Below are 20,530 nucleotides of genomic sequence, written 5' to 3' on the forward strand. Positions count from 1 at the left end.
ATGAGTGTACATAACCAGCACACACAAACACAAACATGAGTGATGGGCCTGCCTGTGATGAGGAGATTGTGAGTAAAGAATGAATATTAGTCGAATTTAAAATAAAACATTTGCATTTGAATGCAAAAATAGTATAATCCAATCTTAGATGCGCGTTAGGGAGCATCATCAGTGGAGCACGAGATGCGGTGATGATGATGTAAGTGATGTTGTAGTTTAATGTTTTGTTAGTCTAGCCCACAAGACGCGCAGTTGCTGCGTTATTCATTCAAAATATTAGAGAAATATAGTAGCTCAACGCCTAGAACAGGGTTCCTCAAATCTTGCCCTGGAGGGCCAATGCGCTACAGAGTTTAGCTCCAACCCTACTCAAACTCACCTACCTGTGTTTTTCTAATGATCCTGAAGACATTGATTAGCATGCTCAGGTGTGTTTGATTAGGGTTAGAGCTACACTCTGCAGGAAAGTGGATCCCGTGGGCCAGATTTGAGGATCCCTGGCTTAGAAGATCTTGATTAGGTTCAAAACCGAAACCAAGCCATTCACACAGAACGCATATTCAGCGCATTTTCTAGACGGACAAATATGACTGCTGCACTCGCGTCTCACAGAAGAGATGTTGACAGCCATGCAAAGTTAAATTTAAAAAGTAAAAATGTGCATCGTCTTATTTTTAGCTTTAAGAACAACACAAATTCCCAGTATAAAAAAAAGAAAGAAACCCTAAAGTAAATTAAAACAGGAACGAGCTGGTTTCTATTGCCTGTCATTGTCTGCATATTAAGCATGTCATTTGTAAATGGTTTCCACCCAGTCCATGGCTTGCAGTGCTCATGTTAAATGAAGTGATACTTGAAAGCAATACGTATCCTGTGACTGCCTGCAGATATTTGGGCTATATCTCATCCATTGCTTCTAATTCATTTGCAGGAGAGGAAGCTGGATTTTAGTAAAAACAGCAGCTGCAAGGAATTTCAGCGGAGATCAAATGTGCATTGTAAGTCTTGTTAAGGGCTTACATCAACAAGACATCCATCACATTCTGAATATATACACATTCGCAAATACGAAGGGCGAAAACAAAAGAACAAACTGAATCAATATTATCTCAGTCCAACAAACACAAGCTGATGTAGTTATCTTTTTACTTGTTCAATTTGGTTCTCTTCTTTCCTCCACCCCAGCCTCCGCTGTGTCGCACTGGGTTATCCCGGAATGAGATGCGTTCATTTCGATTCGGAGCTGAATTTACTCTTGTGGGTGATGGCATTTCTGTTTCTGTGAAGACAAAGGTAATTTTATAAAAATACACCTTCAATTACCTTATATGACTTTGACTGAGATTTATTGAGTTTCCAACAAGCACAGTTCTTTCAAACACATAGAACAAAGCAAGCTTTTTTCTGTAGTTGATGCGTTCCACGTGTAGAACCCACGGCCGTGCTCAAGTCATCCACTGTAAAATAAAACGTCAGGGAAAACTTCATCGATTTGTGAGGCTACCGTGCACCACTCATCTTACTGCACATAATTCTAAAACACAATGTTTCTGTATTAAAAAAAAATTATCACTCAGTTTTATTTCAAAGATCAATGTAGTAATTGTTTAGCTAACACTCATTTTTGTTTTTACTACATTTGTCTTAATTTGTTCACTGCCTTTGCTAGTTAAAGTGGAAAAAAATAGACGTCTGCCCTCGATGGGTATTAATTGCACTTCAAACCCTAGATGTTTATATTCAAAGAGACACATGTTGTTGCCCGAGTTCTGTGGGCCGATATTTAATAAAATGGCCACACGCTCACTTAACCGCTGTGACCAAACAAATTGTTTTTAGCCATTTTGCTCCTATTACCTTTGAAAGAGGCACCGGGAGACTTCCTCTACACATAACGAAAAAGTTTATGGCTCCCTAAACTGTTCTTTATGGCTCGGCCCCAGTAAGTAGAGGGTATCTTGTTGCATTAAACCTAAGTAGTATTTATAGAGTCCTTACTGTAATTGAACATAGTACTAAGCATGTCAACTTTGTGCTCATGACCTAATGACTCACGATGATTTAATTCAAATGACAAGAGGCCTATGAGGAGCTGGGAAAATTTGTTTTACGTTGGCCGATAAACAGCCTAATACACAATCGGAATAAAACATTCCTTTCAGAAAATGAGTATTGATATTTGTGTATTATAGAGGAATAGTTTTGTATGTAAACTGTAAAGTGAATTATCTGTAAATAAATCTTTCATTTCAGTTCTCTTTGATCTGCAGCCTTCATACTGTTAAACTCTCTCCAATAAATTACCTATAAATACTTCTATGTAAAAGGCTTGATTCAGTCCATCATTCAGACAGCCAATCAGTCAGTCATTCAGTCAGTCAGGCTGTCAGCATCCTCGTGGATTTCATTTTCAAATCATCATCAGAATCCAATTTAGCTTCATTAGGACAGACAGTGAAAAGCCTTCACAGTCTGACGTGACTGTGTTAAATGCGCTGAGCCCTGCTTGTGTCAGTCAGTGGGATCTTTGTCAGGGTGAGTCCTCAGTGGCATAGTGTGTGAGACAGAGCTCGCACTTAATCAGGGAGCTGTCAAAGGTCTCTCGCTGTCAATTTCCTGCTGAAAGAGAGATTATTCCCCCCTGTCCCTTTATCGACCCTGACATGTCTGCTAAGGCAATTATACACATGCATATATAAATATATATTCTCAAGCATACCTGCATTTACCAGAAGCATCAAAATAATTTTTACATATATAGTGGTTTTCAACTGTGTGAAATCAGATTTGTGTGATGTTGCAATGGGTTATCAAGTGAGCCAGATGATGTGTACAGTCACGTCAGTTTCCATCATGTGCTTCATGCCACACCCACTGCACTCTGCGTGCAGTATTTGATTTGGCACATGACCGGCATGATTTAACTTCACATCATTGTGTGAAGTCTGCAGTGTTTTAAAATTCTTCCTTAATTAATCCCATCCCTTAACATTTCATAAAATATTACTGAAATAAATCATACAGAGATGATGCTCTGAGTAGAACCTGAAAGCTGGCGCCGAAAAAGAGATATAGTAAAAATAAATGTATCCAACAGTTTGCTCTATGTATTCATAACCGAAGTAGGAGTTTGACTGCTTTCAAAAAACATGCTTTTTTGCTTGTGTGATATTATCAACAATACAGGCACAGATGTTTCTAATGTTAATGGGACTTTTGCATACTTTATAACTATTATTTTATCAGTGAAATATGGTCAATGTTTGGAATAAGTAAATTTTTTTAATGTTTGTGAGAAGAAGTCCTTTATGCTCCTTTAAGGCAGCATTCATTTGATCAAATATACAGTAAAAATAGTAATGTTGTGAAATATTATTACATTTTAAAATAACTGTTTTCGATTTTAATATATTTAACAATGCAATTTATTTCTGATACACAGCTGAATTTTCAGCAGGCATTACTCCAGTCTTCAGTGTCATACAATTCTTTAGAAATCAATCAACATTAAAAAAAACTGTAATTATACCAAACATTTTACCTGCATATAGAAGAAAAACAGCAAGTTTTTATTTTATATTTTCGTATTTATATTTATTATTTATTCTATGTTATTTTATTTTGATAGTATGCATTTTAGTGAAATGCCCTTAAGTAAAAGACTCACTTCTGTTTTCAGCTGAGTATCTTCGAGGCGGAGTATGCTTTTTAAGAGGTGGAGAGACACTAGTGGAGTCAGCCCAATATCTCGCTCCCGAATCTACACCGTCTCTGTCCCCTACGGCCTAAAAAAAAAAAGATACAATAAAGTATAGCCAACCACTCACACACATGAACATGCATAAATTCACTCTCCTATAAACAAGTCCTTACAAAGCTAAAAACAGCAGCATTTGTTAGCACGTTTTCAAAGTATTTAATTTGCATGAGACACTTTAAATTTGACTTCACAGTTAATTAGCACAGCATCAAACAGTACTTGTGAAAAAGTGAACAGTGCCATGTTAGTATACAGGTTTAAGTATAATAAATAATAAAAATAATTTTCTTACCACAAGCTGCACCCTCCCACCATTAAGAATATCCTGGTGAATATCAGGGAGGAAATGATCCCTAAAAAATTCATTGAATAGATTACCTCTAACATGATTTACACCACAGCACATTCACAACATGTGAGACCACTATAACTGATCACCATTATGAACTGTTAATAATTTATCTTCCATCTGTGTATATTTTTCAGAAGCATAGTGTTCAGAGCTGTGTCTCACCGTCCCGTGCCTGTGGAGTCTATGTCGGGATGAACTGCTTGTGTGTGGAGCCACTGGTAAGTTCTCTCCTTGCAAGGTTGTTTTTCCTCTGCTTTCGGTAATTTGGGAACTTCTTTTGCTGCTTGGTGAACTGCATATGATATAAAACAAGAAGAAAAGTATACAAGAGTTTTCCATTTAAATAAACATTGCATTTTGAAGGGAGGGTTGTTTGCCAGACAAGTCCTGATAATCACCAAGTTAATCAAAAAAGATTTGGACTGTATCTAAGAAGCAGAACAAACAAGTCTGCAAGGTAGACTGGACGTGCAAATGACAGTTGTTTCGGGAACTGCTGTGGTGCATATTTGTGCCTACTGAGCAATAAAAGAAAAAACAAATGAGTACGTAAGAAGTAGGGAGATTTATGGACAGTGTCAATACGTCTCACCAAAAAGCCCCTATTCAAAATAAACATGTTCTTGGTGGAGACTAGCATGAATTGATAACAACTTCTGACGGCCACGTGCAACTAATGAGCCATTTATTTAAGTCATTTTCATGGTTTTGCCAAAAAGTAAAGAGCAGACAAGGTTTATGGATTACAGTTGTCATGGGTTAATTGAAAATCCACTAAAAATGTCAAGTGATTAACTCCTCCCTAAGGGCTGAACAAGAAAATGGAAAAAAAAGGCTGCTGAAATGTCCTAAAGTGAACAGTTATCCAGCATTAACAGTACGTATGCACTTTCACCAGCTATGATTTTGAAGCTTTTTCATACACTTCAGATTAGTAAATGCAATAAACAAATAAATAGAATACATTTAATACAACTATTTGGACCCACAACATTTGGACACTAATCAAGAACACATAACATGCTTGAATTTCATAGCATTCAATAACAAATTATCCAGCCAAGAGGACCCTGCAAACAAATCATGCTTTCTCAGAACTAGCCTAACTTTACTTAATGACTTTTGGGCCAGTTGGTTAAAAAATGACTTGGTAACACTTTACAATAAGGTTCATTAGTTAACTACATTATTTAACATGAACTAATAATGAACTGCACTTATATAATGTTTATTAATCTTTGTTAATGTTAATTTTAACATTTACTAATACATTATTAAAATCTTGTTAACATTAATTAATGCACTGTGAACTAACAGGACCATCTGTATTTTTATTTACTAACATTAGCGTAGATTAGTAAATACAGTAACAAATGTATTGCTCATGGTTAGTTCATGTTAGTTAATATATTAACTAATGTTTAACTAATGAACCTTATTGTAAAGTGTTACAAATGACTTTTACTTGAAGAGGGTGCTAATTTTCTTTAAAATAAATGACAGCTGTTTTAATGTTGTCTAATACAATAATATTCATGCATATTAAAGTGTGACGGTGTCAAAATACTTTTGGGGCCACTGTATGTAAAATAAGTATTAGAATAGAATAAAATAGAATAGAATATTGCAGTTTAAGTACTTAGGCTTGCTTACATGTTCATATAACATTATTTATGTATATAAATAGTTCATTTGTAGCATAAATCTCTTTATAGATTTAAAATTTGATTTCAACAATGATAAAAATGTTACCTCAGTTCATAAAATGTGATTCATAAAAAGTGTGCATTAGGAGAGGTTCATAGTTCGAAAAGTATTAGTACAGTATTTGCTGAAAAGTTACAAAACTGCAAGAAAAGCAGGGTAGACGTTGTGTGTTTATACAGTGAACACAGATTTAAGGGAGTTAACCACAGATATTATATGATAGAAACACATGCAGCATCCAGTAGCTGTCAAACCCGCTTCCCCACATCTATCCCACCCTCAGGACATTAGGGGGCCCAGGAGTCATGGCTGTTAGAAGGGCTCTTAAGTGCATTAGGCCGTGTAGCGCTGTTATGGCGGTGCAGGAGTCCGAGAATCAGCTCTTTCACGGGGGTCAGGATGACAGAACCGAACTGCTGGGGGTGGATTCAGAGGAGTGACTCAGTGTCCTTAAGGGAATCACTCTGTGCAGGTATTTTCAGAAATCCAATACCAATACTGAAGCAAAGACACAAGGTCAATCCTGACAAAACCAAGATAACAACTGCCCTGATAACTGCCCTGATATATACACTGTGTATATATATATATATATATATATGGTCAATAAGATTTGTATTGTTTTTTAAAGTCTCTTATTCTTTAAAGTTCTTTAGAGTCGCAAAAATACAGAAAAACAGTAATATTGTAAGATATTATTACAATTGAAAATAACCATTTTCTATTTTAATATAATTTAAAATATAATTTATTCTTGTGATGCAAAACTTTTGCATCATTACTCCAGTAAAAAGCAGCTTTCCAGCAAAGCAAATGAACTCACTTGTGTATAAAACTACAGAAATAAAATGTACAGTAAAATATAAAGTCATGGCATTAAGTCAAATTGCTTGATATATCTGTTTTTTTGTTTTTGTTTTTTAAATCAGATTTATAGCAAACCCTTTTCTCCTTTCACCGACGATCTCTCTGTATCATACTGTGTATATACTCTCTATGTATTATCTTTTAGATATAATAGATTAATTGATATATATTTTGATGCTTATATCCCATCTCATGTTATGTCTATCAAAAATGCTTTCACAGATTTTCCAGTTCTTTTTGGGTCTGACTTATTAAACTAGAATTTGGTGTCCAAAATGCCTAAATTGTTTCATTGCAATGAAGACAGTCCATGCACACACGCATAGGCTATGCACAATACACACTGTGCATGTCGAGGATTCTTGAGTGTGTGTGTGTGTGTGTCTATGAGACATACCCATGGGGCTTTGATTGTTGGGGAGTTCTTCAAGCAGACTCAAAGAGGGAGGTCAGGTCTTTTATCGTGAGATTCTGTCTCCCACTTTCCTTTACCCTGGGTCAAACCTTCACCTCCAGAGAGCAGACCACAGGCGGTCAACCAGCGGTCAGCACACACACACACACACACACACACACACATACACAAACACATGCCATGGAAAGGTTTGTATGTATGTGTGAAGCTTGTCAATCACATGAAACTGAAGCAATCAAAAAGTGCACTGAAATGGAGGCAATATGATCAATCTTAATGTGAGATTTTGAGAGCCTATAAATCCTTAGTTGCACTGGTAAAGAAAAAAAAAGTTTATTTTAACTTTTTTAATTTAAGGACTGATGTTTTAAAAAATCATCTCTGATCATTTTAATTAAAGTGCAAAAAAAAGGGAATAATCTTTTTTAGAAAATCTTAATGTGAAATTTTGAGATCCTTTAAATCCTTGGTTACAATGGTGCAGATAAGCAAAAAATGCTTTATTGTAACTTTTTTTTTTATTTAAGAACCGATGTTTAAAAATGTATCTCTGATTATTTTAATTTATTTTACCAAAGTGCACAAAAAACACACAAAAAAAGAATAATTAGTCATTTGTTGAGGAAACAGAAGGAATTTGATAAATCTTAATGTGATATTTTGAGAACCTATAAATCCTTGGTTGCATTGGTGCAGGAAAAAAAATTTAAATAACTAATGTTTTAAAAGTCCTCTCTGATTATTTTTATTTATTTTACTAATGTAAAAAAGCATACCAATAATAATTAGTAATTTTTTTAAGTGGATGGCTAGATATATGACCTAAGTAAGACATTGTATGTCAGTTCAACTCTTTCAACTGATCTAAAGTATTATTTTCCACAAAATCTGACTCTCTTCTGTGATTTCCTCGCAAAGGAATCCACCTAAACCAAAAGCATCATCTACTTGAAAAGTGACACAGCGCCAAACCCAGCAGATACAGGAGACTGGAAATACATGACACATGGTGCAAATCAAACACAGGAGAGCAGCGAAAACCTGCAAGTTAATGCAAAGCAACTTTGCTGCATTTGACAAAAAAGTGTCAGATGATTGCATTTCTCAAGATTAAAAATGCTGAAACCAACATAAGCAGGGCATCATGAAACTGTGTGTCCTGGCTTTGGGGTTGGGTAAGGCTACCTGCTCTTCCCCTCTGCTGACCTGCGGAAGGCACCAGCAATTCAACCCCAACCCCATCAGGGACGACCCCAAGCCTCAGGCTACAGGCTGGCCGCCGCTCCCCTGCTCTCCCCCAGCAGGGGCTTACATTTCAGCCGAGCGCTCCAAGCCCCCTTCTGGAGGTGATTAGCCCCCCGAAGCCGTGACAGATTCTTTCCGAGATATCCGCCTCACTCGTGTTTATTTTATCCGAGGTCTCTTTTGTGGATGTGCTGGACATGAAGTAACCCACTTGAAAATGGGTATCGGCTTACATACGCCACGGGACTGGCGGAGGAGTTGGAACAACAGCAAAAAAAGTAAAAGAAAGAAAGCAACCGTTCAGATGTAAAGAGGATATCTTTCCATTTATTTGCCCTGCTCTTTAACATGACCCTTCATCTATCCCTTATCTCTTACGCTCGACCCCCCTCGGTAGCATCGTGCTGAAAGCCCACCCCCCTCGGGTGGCACTAGGGCTGCAGATGGCACTCTCTCTCATTCTGGAAACCCTAAGTCCCCTACCTCCTCTGTACTTAACTCAATTTCACACTTCAGGTCCGCTACAAAGTCTCCTGAAATACAATCATCTTGTTTATTCTCCACCCTCCCAAACAACTCTATTTACAATCCCATCATGTGCATTCAATCTGATCAGGCGATGTGTATGTTTTCGTGTATTACACGCAAGGTAGATCCAAGCGTGTCCCAAATCACTGGATGGATTTAGCCCATGGGGAATAATGAAAATGGATCAGGTCTCTTAGAATTCAGGAAATTATGCAAACTCCATTAATTGTTGTCATGTATATTACAATCAGTTGAATCAACTGATTTATATGGAGAATCCGTTTATTTATCGAAGAATAAATGTATTCGTATAGTGAATCATTTGATCAGTACTGTGTAGTATTCAACTTCATATGGTGAATCATTTTATTCATATAGTGAAAAATGGATCCATAGGGTGAATAAATATGATTCATATAGTGATTCAATGGATTCCTATGCTGAAACTATTTTCAGTGTGGAAACAAAAAAAGCCACAATTTATACTACAAACTGGCATAGAATAAATATGCAAATTGAGACACACATATTCTTTTAATTTTAGTGACTCATTTGAATAGTAAATCAGTTGATTCCTACAGTACAGAGATTCAATTGATTCATATATTGCCACAACAGATTCATAGGTGAATCAACTGATTTGTATAGTGATTCAACTGATTCATATAGTGACTCAAATAATTCATATAAATATTTTAATTTATACAGTGATTAATTTGATTTGTGGTGCATATATGCCTGAATTCAGCCATACCTTTAAAGTTGCCCTTGAAAGTAGGATGTGTTTGCCTTTGAGTTTCTGTGGAAACATACTGGTCACTGTGGCGTAGACGTGGATTTGGGTCTAGAACACATAACACAGACAGAAACACAGCCACAAATGAACTCATACGAATGCAGGATTCATCGAGGAGACAAGCGCAAACAGAAAACTGACAGAAACCAAAGCTTCACTTTCCATTACGAGACCAAAGAGCCCATGGAGTAGTGGCTCTGAGATTTTGACACAGGCCCTCATTTCATGGGGCCTTGATTGGATTTGTGGCATTAGAGTCACGCACTCCTGACCTTGATCAAAGCCGGCTTCAGGCCAACCCTGGAGGATCCAGACCAGGAGCAGGACTACCGTGTCTGGGATTCTTCTTATACTCACGGCCCATTGAAATTACGAGCACTGATATTTTCCTAACTCCTAGTAATGAAGCTGGTTGTGGGCCCTTGGTGCTCAAAACACGATGGACTATATGGAAGAATGTTTGCAGACAGCCAATCAAACATGACAAGGCATGGAGCAGGGTGGAGCTGCTTGATGTTATGATGTTATGGCAGATTTAGCTTCTCATGGAACCACAAGCTCTGTGCTAGTATGGCACGACTGCTTACCAAAGATGTAGAGGGGGAAAAATTATAAAAAGGGCTTGAAGGCTGGCATAACGTTTTAGGAAATGGGCATTGTTTAATTAAATGGATAGTTTACCCAAAAAATGAAAACACTGTACACTACAGTACAAACAACACTGTTTTTTTTTTTTTTTTTAAATAATGTATTAGGAAACCAGCTTTTTTTCTTTGTCTCTGTGTGTCAGTACAGATTGATTGATTGATTGATTGATTGATTGATTGATTGGAGCCTTTTTATTGGTAGTGATTTTAATTTGACTAAATATGCAGTATTATAATTCACTGTAGATTTACTGACAGGAATGTACTTGCACTGTCTTTCAGATACTAATACAGTACATGGAATCCAGGACAGTGGTTCTCAACTTTTTGACTCTAAGACCCCCATTGTCCACAAAAATATTCAAAGGCCCCTTTCCAGTTGTTTGCAATTTACTGAATAAGGATTAAGGATAAGCATTTTTTAACAATTTTTTTTTACTTGAAATTTCAACCTAATAAAATATTTTATACCTTGGCCTAAAAATTTATATTCATGAAATGCATAATCTCAGAAATCACACCTTTAATATTAGTCTACCTCACAGATCCAGACAATAGGTACCCTGGTTATTAAAAGGGAAAAACAAAAAATATAGTTGTTTTATATTATTTTAATGCTTGTTTTTTTTCTCATTTTGAATCATTTAAGTCATCTTGAGGCTTCCTAAGAAGTTTGCTGAGGCCCCCTGGCCCCCGATTGAGATGCACTGATCTAGGATCCAATAAAGGATCTACTGAATTAAAAATTTAATGATTTTAAGTATAACTCATAAGATAGATACATTTATTTATTTAGTTTTTTCTTTAACAGGGACAATGCAGAATAACATTACAGATGCTCTACATACAGGCCTCTAGCCAATGGCTAGATTGATAGATAGATATGCCTACCAATAAATCTCTTCTGCTGCTGTTTCCTGCCCTTCATTTTATTGGCTCTCTTCAGCATGAGAAGGGCAGTGGACTCATTAGTGATGCCCCTGAAAAAGAAGTTAGCAAGAGTAACTACACTGGTCTATAAACAGTTTTTTTTCTTTTTTAATGTAGAATTAAAACATTTTTTTCTAATAAATGTATTTAAAATTGTGGCACTGAAGTGGAAGTGCTACACAAAGTAGCACAGAAACATACCATTCTTTGAGGATTTTTTCTGATTTCTCAGACAGGGTGTGGGTTTTGAGGATTGATCTGGGAATTTGTTTAGAAAACCATAGAAAATGCAAGAAGAAATGAGCAAAATGTTAATTTAAGTAACGATCAGCATTGCCAATGAAGCCAATGATTACCTGCTACTAAGGTGAGGCGACATGCTTTGCTCCAAGCAGGCTGCACCTTCTTTATCTGACCAGGCGTGTTTCGGCTGCAGTGGAAAAACAGACAGGGCCTTTGGAGGCATTGGAAGACAGAGAGGAGACTAAAAAACACAAAGACAGTCAAAGAAAAAATAGAATCAGTATGCAGTTTCTAACACAAAGACTTGCTTAACGTGCACTTTCAATTCTTTTTTTTAAAGATAGATAGTATTTGTGCAGCTTAGTTACAGAACATCGAAGTGCATTCAACAATCTCTACATCTCCACAGCAGCAGCTGCATCACATCACAGTGCTGCTACCGTGATAGAAAAGGTCAGCTCTCTCTAAAGAAAAGAAACCGCAGGAGAAAAAGCACTGTGCTGAAAAATGACATCTGCTGACGAGAAGGAAGTTTGAGGCTGCCTAGAAAGTAATTGTGTTTTTGGAGGCAATAAATTCGGCACTTAATCACCCAGAGAGACTCTGATTGTGCCGGCTCACAGACAGAAGGAGGGTCCGTAGGGCTGTTACCTTTGGCAACGGCAGCTGTTCCGAAAATGGCATCATTCTGGCCGGTAAGGCATCGGAATGCAGGGTTATCCAGTCTTTCTCCAGTGCTTTCTATTTACAACAGAACACAAACTAAATCAAAGAGCTGAACATGGATTCCAACTTCAAAATGACATCTGATCTTTACAGTTGATAAAGTGCATCTTGATGTTTTCATTATTCCTTCAAAGCAAGTACCAGATCACATTAAGCTAAAAGCACTGAAGTAGTTTCCTGTGTGTGACAAACACTTGAGAACATATCTACTCTAAAACAGATTTTTTTTCCCCCCCTGAAGTCGTGACAGACAGACATTCGAGAGCCAACACACAAAAAACTCCAGAATTTTCAGATGTAGACCAGTAATGCAGAACAATTTAACATGACATCATAATACACTATAATGAATCGCCTAATAAGCTACACAGATGAGCTCACGTAGTGTAATGCATAGGCTAAGCCAATGTTAAGTTGAGTAAACGTGATGCAAATGGGCAGAAAACAGCAGGTGACATAAGAAAAAGAAACAACATTTTCCTTCCCTTTTTTCCCGCTCATTGACTGCTCTTTTTCAATACCTAATCACTGCTGACAGCCAACTGCCTCATGGCTATGAGCGCTAGTTAAAGGACTGTCAGCGCAACGGCCCAGGCTATCTGTCTGCCGACTTCACCGTAATGGCAGGAGCACCAAGCATTTGCTCATACCTCATCAAAAATGAATTCGTCCATGTCCACCTCTTCTAAGTCCTCATCGCTTTCTGTGATCTGAGCGGCAGCTAGAGCACGGGCCAGCTTTTTACGCAGAACGCAGCCCCTCCATGCAGCCTGCAGGGGCAATACACACAGCCATGAATCACATGCAAGCATAAATATTGTGTGTTATCCCATTAGGAAGATAAAACATGTTAACCTCTGTTTAATTGCCCCGCGGTCTGCAGTTTGAACTTTCGGTGACTTTGGCTTTGTAAGACAAATGTAACACCGGGATGCCTTTAAATCTGCGTATTCCCCACAGGAAAAAAAAGACTTAACGGATCAGAACCCTAGCGTTCCTACTCCAGCAACACGTTGGAATCTGATTAATCATTTTTTGCTTTCGGTTCGAGTCCTTGGAGACTCATTAAACACAAAGAGAGAGAGAAAATATCTCTTAGAAGTTACATGTGAAAGAAATAACCTGTTTTCAAAAGCACTACCTACCGACTCAAAACAAGCCCTAATTGGAAGTAACAGGTGAAATGAAGATGATTTAATTTTAGTCAAGTTATTTATTGCATTCATAAAAGGAGGTATGGAAAACACCTTTTCAGGGATATATCAAAACCAAAGTGAACAGAGAGATTTTTTTGTGGAAGGAGCTAAAAAATGAGTCTCACCTGAATAACAATAGCAGCACGTTCCCTCTCAGGCCTCCCAATGAAGGTATCTTCCACCATATTAAGATCTGATTTTGTGTTAGTTTTTTCAATTAAGCCTGGGAGGCCCTTATGTCTCCGCAATACGCATCTCCTCCGCCAGCATCGCTGGATCGCCACAGCTGCCGCTCTGAGTGATAAAAGACAATTTTATCTGATGACTCACCAAGGTCACGAGAAACTAAATGAATGTCGCTGAACTCAAGCCTCAGATGATTCATCTGCATTAAAACATCTGGAGAGAGACCCAGCAGAGGTCCAATGTCATCCGAATTATTTATTTTGATTACCTTTAGCTAAAATTAAATGTACCTTGAAAAAAATGGAAGATGCTTGCTACAAACAGAAATTAAATGCTGTAAAATTAAGAGAAATATTGTGTGTGAGAGTCATACATTTTGAGGTTCAGTGCCTGTACAGGTTCCTTCTCACTTTGTGTCTGCATGCAGTAAGCAGATCGTAGCTCAAGGTCAGCCGGAGAAAGTTGAGTATTTGGTGGATTGTGTTTCTGCCAATCTGCTGTATGCTGAAGTTGCTTCTTTGGACTTTGTCCCTGTGATAAAGATGCTTCAGAATAACCACATGAACTACTGTTAGCAGCTGCCGCCAGTGTAGAATGTTCTGTGACACAGCTGTCGCCGTATTCATGGGCGTAGCGCTGGTCCACCGCCAATCTGAACAGGTCTGTCTGGTGACCAATGGCAAGAATCTGGACGTCATGTTGTGAGGGCGCAGAACTGTGTGAGAAATGCAGGGGAAAAGTACAAATGTGATATATTAGGAGCCTTTCACACAAAATGCATTTTTGCATTCCACTTCACTGCTTGTAAACTTTCTATGTAAACACACGCTGGACAGACATGTTTGGCGCTCAAGTTAAAAGAACTTCACAAAAAATCACATCTCTAGAGCATGCATTTTCTTTTTCATTCCAATGACATTTTTTTAAATGTAAAATTGCACATGTGTGAATGTCTCATTAGAATCTTGGTAACACTTTACAAAAAGGTCACATTAAAGCATTAACTAACATTAACTAACAATAAGCAATACATTTGTTACAGTATTTATTCATCTTAATGTTAATTCATAAAAGTAGTGTTCATTAGTAATTTATGTTAGATCAGTTCCACTATATATTAACACATTTTAATAAGGATTTTAATAATGTATTAGTAAATGTTATAATTAACATTTAACTTAGATGAATAAAAGCTTGATTAATTATTTTCCATTGCTAAATCATGTTAACTAATTTTAATAAATGGAACCTTATTGTAAAGTCTTTTTGAGGAGGATTTAAACTAGCAGAAAATAGAAATCAGAAAATTTCTCACGCATCTCTAGAGCATGCATTTTCTTTTTCATTCCAATGACATTTTTTTAAATGTAAAATTGCACATGTGTGAATGTCTCATTAGAATCTTGGTAACACTTTACAAAAAGGTCACATTAAAGCATTAACTAACATTAACTAACAATAAGCAATACATTTGTTACAGTATTTATTAATCTTAATGTTAATTCATAAAAGTAGTGTTCATTAGTAATTCATGTTAGATCAGTTCCACTATATATTAACACATTTTAATAAGGATTTTAATAATGTATTAGTAAATGTTATAATTAACATTTAACTTAGATGAATAAAAGCTTGATTAATTATTTTCCATTGCTAAATCATGTTAACTAATTTTAATAAATGGAACCTTATTGTAAAGTCTTTTTGAGGAGGATTTAAACTAGCAGAAAATAGAAATCAGAAAATTTCTCGCGCGATGTAAAACTGACATATAATGAAGTTTTTCAGGAAGTCTCTACAAAGGTGTCTCAATACCACTCTAATTACTCTATTAGCCGTGGCTAGTTCGGCCCCTCCTGCCCCTGACCCTTGAGCCTGTCTCTGCTGTCAACATCAGAAACCAGCTCTGTCACTAGAGTCCCTGCTATTCTAATCCTCTGACACGGTTAAGGGAGCATCCGCACCCCTCCAACACACACTTCAATACAGAATAGAGTCATAAAAAGAGCCTTGCAAGAGTCAAACGCAATGTACATTTGTACTGGGAAACAAAACTACTGTCGAAACATGTTGAAATCCGGTGCAAGGACAGAGATTTATAACAAAATGGCTCATCTGATTACCTCATTAAAAGAAATTAATGTCAAATTGCATATACAGCCAGCAATGAACATTCTGAAAGCCAAACACTATTACAAGTTGTAAAAAGTGTGCCAAGGCAAATAAATACAATCCTAGACCTTACACAGGTCCCCTACTTACTGCCATCTGAAATTACCGCAGAGAAAAACCGGGAATGAGTTTCTTTTTTTAGATTGTTTGAAGAACCAATGCAGCTTTTGCAGTAACACAACATGCCTATTTACGATTCAGTGGCATAAATTCCATTTTATTGCCATGGTTTGATGACATTAAATGAGTCCCTCAGTTCGGTCTGTCACTCTAATCAACACAGGCTTTGGTTTACCATTGTATGGTGGTCAGATGGCAGAGTCTTCACCTTGCCAAAGCTGGGGACTGACACTGGGTCAGGTCAGATGTTAAACGGCTGCAGCGGTCCCCACGGGTGTGCAAAAAGACCCTTTGTGCAGAACACGCGGCGGAAGGGTTAGGGGGGTATCTCTAAAGTCCTCCAAGCCATAAGAGACCTCAGTTTGAACCACAGGACACACAGACGTCTGCCAATCATTTCATGAAACATGGTGAGTGTTCTGCTTTATTTGCTGGTGGTCTGCAGCAGTGTCTGACGGGGCTTTTGTATTTAAAGAAGTGGATATATAATATTTTTGGGAATTTCAGCATGAATAGGCTCAAAGAACTAATTATAGATTTCTACATACCAAAATGTAAAAAATAATAATAATTAGGCTTAAATGCCTATATAAATTTTAGGCAAAATACATTTTATCTGCCATTCCATATATAAAAGATTATTTATTCTTTAAATAATTTTACAAAAAGATTTATTTATTATTATAATAATTAATTACAATTATATATTTATTAAATATTTATATTTTTCAGGGCCTGGATTTTTCAGATTCCTTGCAAAGACCCTCTGCATAAATTATGATTTGTTTTCATTTACCTATTATTAAGATATAATTAAACTATAAACTAAATATTACATGCATTTTGCATAATATACTACAGGATTTACATTTTGACCAACTGGATCTATATTAATCATTTTGAGAAAAATTCAACTGCTTGTCTACCTGATCTCCATCTTTTGCTGCTGGAGAAGTGAATCTCGCTGCTCTTGCTGTGCTTGACAGAGGGCCTGGAAACTCCACTGCTGTTCCGGACATTTACAGGGCTCTGCAGCAGCAGCAGTCTGCTCATTATTCAACTTAATCAAGCCAGGCACTGTCTCCAAAAGCAAGGACCTGAGGGAAAACAAGCATTTAAGAGATTTACCTGGTGAAAATGTAAAGTGAAACGACCACACAATGTGCTCAAAGCTTTTTGAAATGACTGGTTTAATTGTTAGTGACTGTTTATTTTATAATGTATAACAAAGCTAAAGCTTTAACGCTAAAGTATTAAGGCAAAGGGTTATAATTGCAAAAAAAAATAAAAAATAACGAGGTTTATATATAAAAAGAATCTAGATGGCAAAAAGAGGTGGGGGGGCAATCAGTTTATTTTTAATATTTATACTTTAAATAGATTCTTTTGTGAAACAATTAGCAGTTCTGAACCATATGTAAGGTTACCGTAAGTAACAGGTAAACTTTAGTCTCCATGGGCTTTCTATTGGAGAATATTTACATTGAGCAGATGAAATCAGTTAGGAAATGGGGATAAAATGTTTAATGAGTTTGACATTCTAGACCCAAGAGAATCAACAGAGCGTCTGTGCATTGACTAAGAGGTTTAGTCAGAGTCTGCCTTTCTCAATGATGACACTGGGGTTGGATTAGAAGTGAAAAAGGGTTTGCTGGCCTGATTCCAGAGATGTGACAGTCATGCAAGTGAGCCCATGTTGTTTTTTTGGGTCTGTGTTTTAATTTGCAAAAGCGTATGAGAAAACACAGGTGTAGCCTAGTCTTTGCTGAACCCTGCTGAGAGAAGTAAAATTAAAGAACCAAGGGTTGATTAATGAGTGATATATTCAGTAACAATGACATTAATTAATAGTTATTGTAGTCACTTATTTTATTTTATCATTTATTATTTTTTGCTCATTTATAATTATTTTTCAAATAAATTGTAGCTTTTTTATCTGTTTTTTCATCATAATGAATACTTTTACTGATATAAAATATTTAAGAAAAAAATATAACATATACTAAACTTATATACTACATTTTCTTTGTTATTATTTTTTACTTTAAAGACAGTAAAATATTTTTTCAAAAATATTTTTTCAGATGTGGTATATTAATATTCAGTTAATTGTAAAATATACACTTGATGGTAAATAAAATTAAGTGTTGGCAAATTCTATCCAAGCTGATATTTCCATAAAAGAGAATCAAAGAGGATCTCTAAAAGCCAAAACATCTCTAAAAGCAAGCAGGCATTGTCATGGGATAAACTTTTTGGCCATGTTGTCTCTAGCCGCCAGGTTCCTATCGCTACCAAAAAACTGACTCTATTCATCACTCATGAAAACTTCCCTGTAAACAAAGAAACTTACAGGAGTTTGATTAATCTAGCTAAAGTCTGCTCTCCCAGACTCTGAACACTCGTGCACTGTGTACTTCTTTGAAATATCCTTCGGTGCTTTAATTTAGGCTGTGTTATCACTGGACAGGGATGAAAGGGCCAGCGGAGAGCGAGAAAAACACTGGGTCTAATTCCGTTGTTGGCACTGAGGGTTAGACAAAGTTCAGCGGAATACTGAGCCTAACTCGAGTGAACTTCCTATCCGTCATTACAGAATTAAACAAATGTAAAGACACAACAGAAATATTTAATCTCAGACTTCTCCTTGGAAGCCACATGCAAAATGTGGAAAATAAAGTTTAAAAAAATAACTAACAAAATAAACGGCTAGAAAATATCACATCATATTCAATTTTATAAGTCAATTTAGTAAGAACCTTCTGTCATGAAAATAAATGTGTTGCCAACATTAAAGTTTTTAGGCCTTCTGAGCTATAAACTCATGGCAGTCAACAAATCTCTTTGGTATGTATGATGTAAAAAAAATTTTTTTCCATTTTGACTGAATGAGCTGGACTGCTTCTTGAGAAATCCAACATATCTTCTATACTTTACTGATCTTCCTATTCTGTCTCTCACACATTTTTACCCATTCTACCACATAAGAACATATAATTTGCTCATTAAAAACTCTGGCACTTTAAGAGCACATATGCTTAAAAAATATTCCACCACTGAGCAAATATTTTCAGAATTACGAGCACTTAAATCCACGTGCGTACAGATGTCACTGGGTAATCCAATAGCGGACACAGATACAATGGCTGGTGCAGTGATATGAGGTGGAAGCTCAGCGGTAAAGAAGAATGTTTATTCTACTTTAAACGCCTGGTGCACTTCCAGCCAATGTCCCCGCTCACATTAGTTTCACATTCTCGGACAATTATGAAATGCTTAGTGAATTTTGCTGGAATGTACACATGACAGCTTCTGCCCAATCCAAGATAAATCTCTCCATTATAAAAGGATGAACCACATTTCCTTTATATACTAATATTCGCTATCAACAACAAATATACTCCAGAATTTAGCTTAGCAGTTGCAAGTGCCAATAAGAAACTGAGAAAATAACTAACCCAAGTGTCACTCCTAATGTAAACGGCCCTAAACTGGGTCCTTGGGTCACACCTACCACCAGTTGCTTTCCTGCTCTAGTGGGTTACCAGTCAGGTTAAGTTCTTGAAGACTGATGCATTCCTGAAGATTCAGACAAACGTTCTGCAAATCTAAAAGAGAGTCAGAAAAGAGACACTTGGAGACACTTTGCAGTTTACGCATTTGAATGTTATCCAAATGTTAGCCATTCTGGGCTTAATTTGAAGACAATCAAATACTATGATTAAATATTTCTATGAATTAGTATACACAAAAATGTTATTCTCAATGGTACTTAAAGGAACAGTTCACTAAAAAATTAAAATTATGTCATTATTGACATTTCATTCGTGTCATTCAAAACTTGGTTGTTTATATTTTTTCAGTGGAACACAAAAAAATGACATGCAGAATCTATGCAGCTCTCTTGCATATAACAACAATATTAGGGATGCACCGATACCGATACTGGTATCGGTATCGGGCCCGATACTGGTCTCCTGTACTCGTACTCGTACTCGTTAAAATGCCCCGATACCAAACGCCGATACCACACAGCATATGATAAGCGCCATATTCAGACAAAGAATTACCAACAACAGAACAACAGACAGCAGAAAGGAGTTAAGGATGTCTACTACGAAGTATATGTATGCAATGAATATAATGTTAAACATTCAGTATTAACGCCTGTATAGCTGATGTGCGCGAGCTGATAAAAAGATTTTTTTACTAGTGGGTGCAGGACACTATAGTTCACTTTTGTAAGTGAGGATAGCAAAATAAAGTAAACTGTGACATATTATACATACATACAGTGGACTACCAGTAAAACTGATACAAATTTGGGTCCAAAAATTATTCAGACCAAGTCTGGGAAAAAACTGATGTTGAGGTTTGCATGAAGCTGGATGACAGCATGCCCAGGAGACTACATGCTGTCATTAAGGCTAAGGGTCACCCGACAAAGTATTCATAGTTGTGTAAATACTGTCATACTAACAGCTGTCTGAATTGTTTTGGTTGATTGTAATCTATTACATAACTTTCTATCAAAATTATCTAGCATTATCAAGATGAATTTGTTCTGACACAGTGTAACTCTGAGTTCTTGTCATATTTTATTACCATTTTCTAAACTATAGCGAATAAACTGTGATAAT

At 36.6% G+C, this 20,530-nt stretch overlaps 1 protein-coding gene across 1 annotated transcript in view; it reads right to left on the reverse strand.

The window, feature by feature from the left end:
- Positions 1 to 705: 705 nt before the first annotated feature.
- Positions 706 to 20,530, reverse strand: part of LOC107583887 (leucine-rich repeat and IQ domain-containing protein 1-like) — a 26,863-nt gene continuing 7,038 nt past the window's right edge. The window contains exons 9-22 of the mRNA XM_016270240.1: positions 19,405 to 19,498; positions 16,817 to 16,987; positions 13,972 to 14,313; positions 13,538 to 13,706; positions 12,867 to 12,986; positions 12,142 to 12,231; positions 11,604 to 11,731; positions 11,449 to 11,505; positions 11,209 to 11,297; positions 9,629 to 9,718; positions 4,275 to 4,404; positions 4,053 to 4,113; positions 3,668 to 3,785; positions 706 to 1,279 (exon numbers count right to left, since the gene is read on the reverse strand). Of these exons, the coding sequence (XP_016125726.1) occupies positions 1,146 to 1,279; positions 3,668 to 3,785; positions 4,053 to 4,113; positions 4,275 to 4,404; positions 9,629 to 9,718; positions 11,209 to 11,297; positions 11,449 to 11,505; positions 11,604 to 11,731; positions 12,142 to 12,231; positions 12,867 to 12,986; positions 13,538 to 13,706; positions 13,972 to 14,313; positions 16,817 to 16,987; positions 19,405 to 19,498 (1,793 nt within the window). The 3' untranslated portion in view covers positions 706 to 1,145. The remainder of the gene's footprint in view (positions 1,280 to 3,667; positions 3,786 to 4,052; positions 4,114 to 4,274; positions 4,405 to 9,628; positions 9,719 to 11,208; positions 11,298 to 11,448; positions 11,506 to 11,603; positions 11,732 to 12,141; positions 12,232 to 12,866; positions 12,987 to 13,537; positions 13,707 to 13,971; positions 14,314 to 16,816; positions 16,988 to 19,404; positions 19,499 to 20,530) is intronic.

The sequence above is a fragment of the Sinocyclocheilus grahami genome, unplaced genomic scaffold (assembly GCF_001515645.1).
Source record: "Sinocyclocheilus grahami isolate Dianchi unplaced genomic scaffold, SAMN03320097.WGS_v1.1 scaffold55.1, whole genome shotgun sequence".
Lineage (NCBI taxonomy): Eukaryota > Metazoa > Chordata > Actinopteri > Cypriniformes > Cyprinidae > Sinocyclocheilus > Sinocyclocheilus grahami.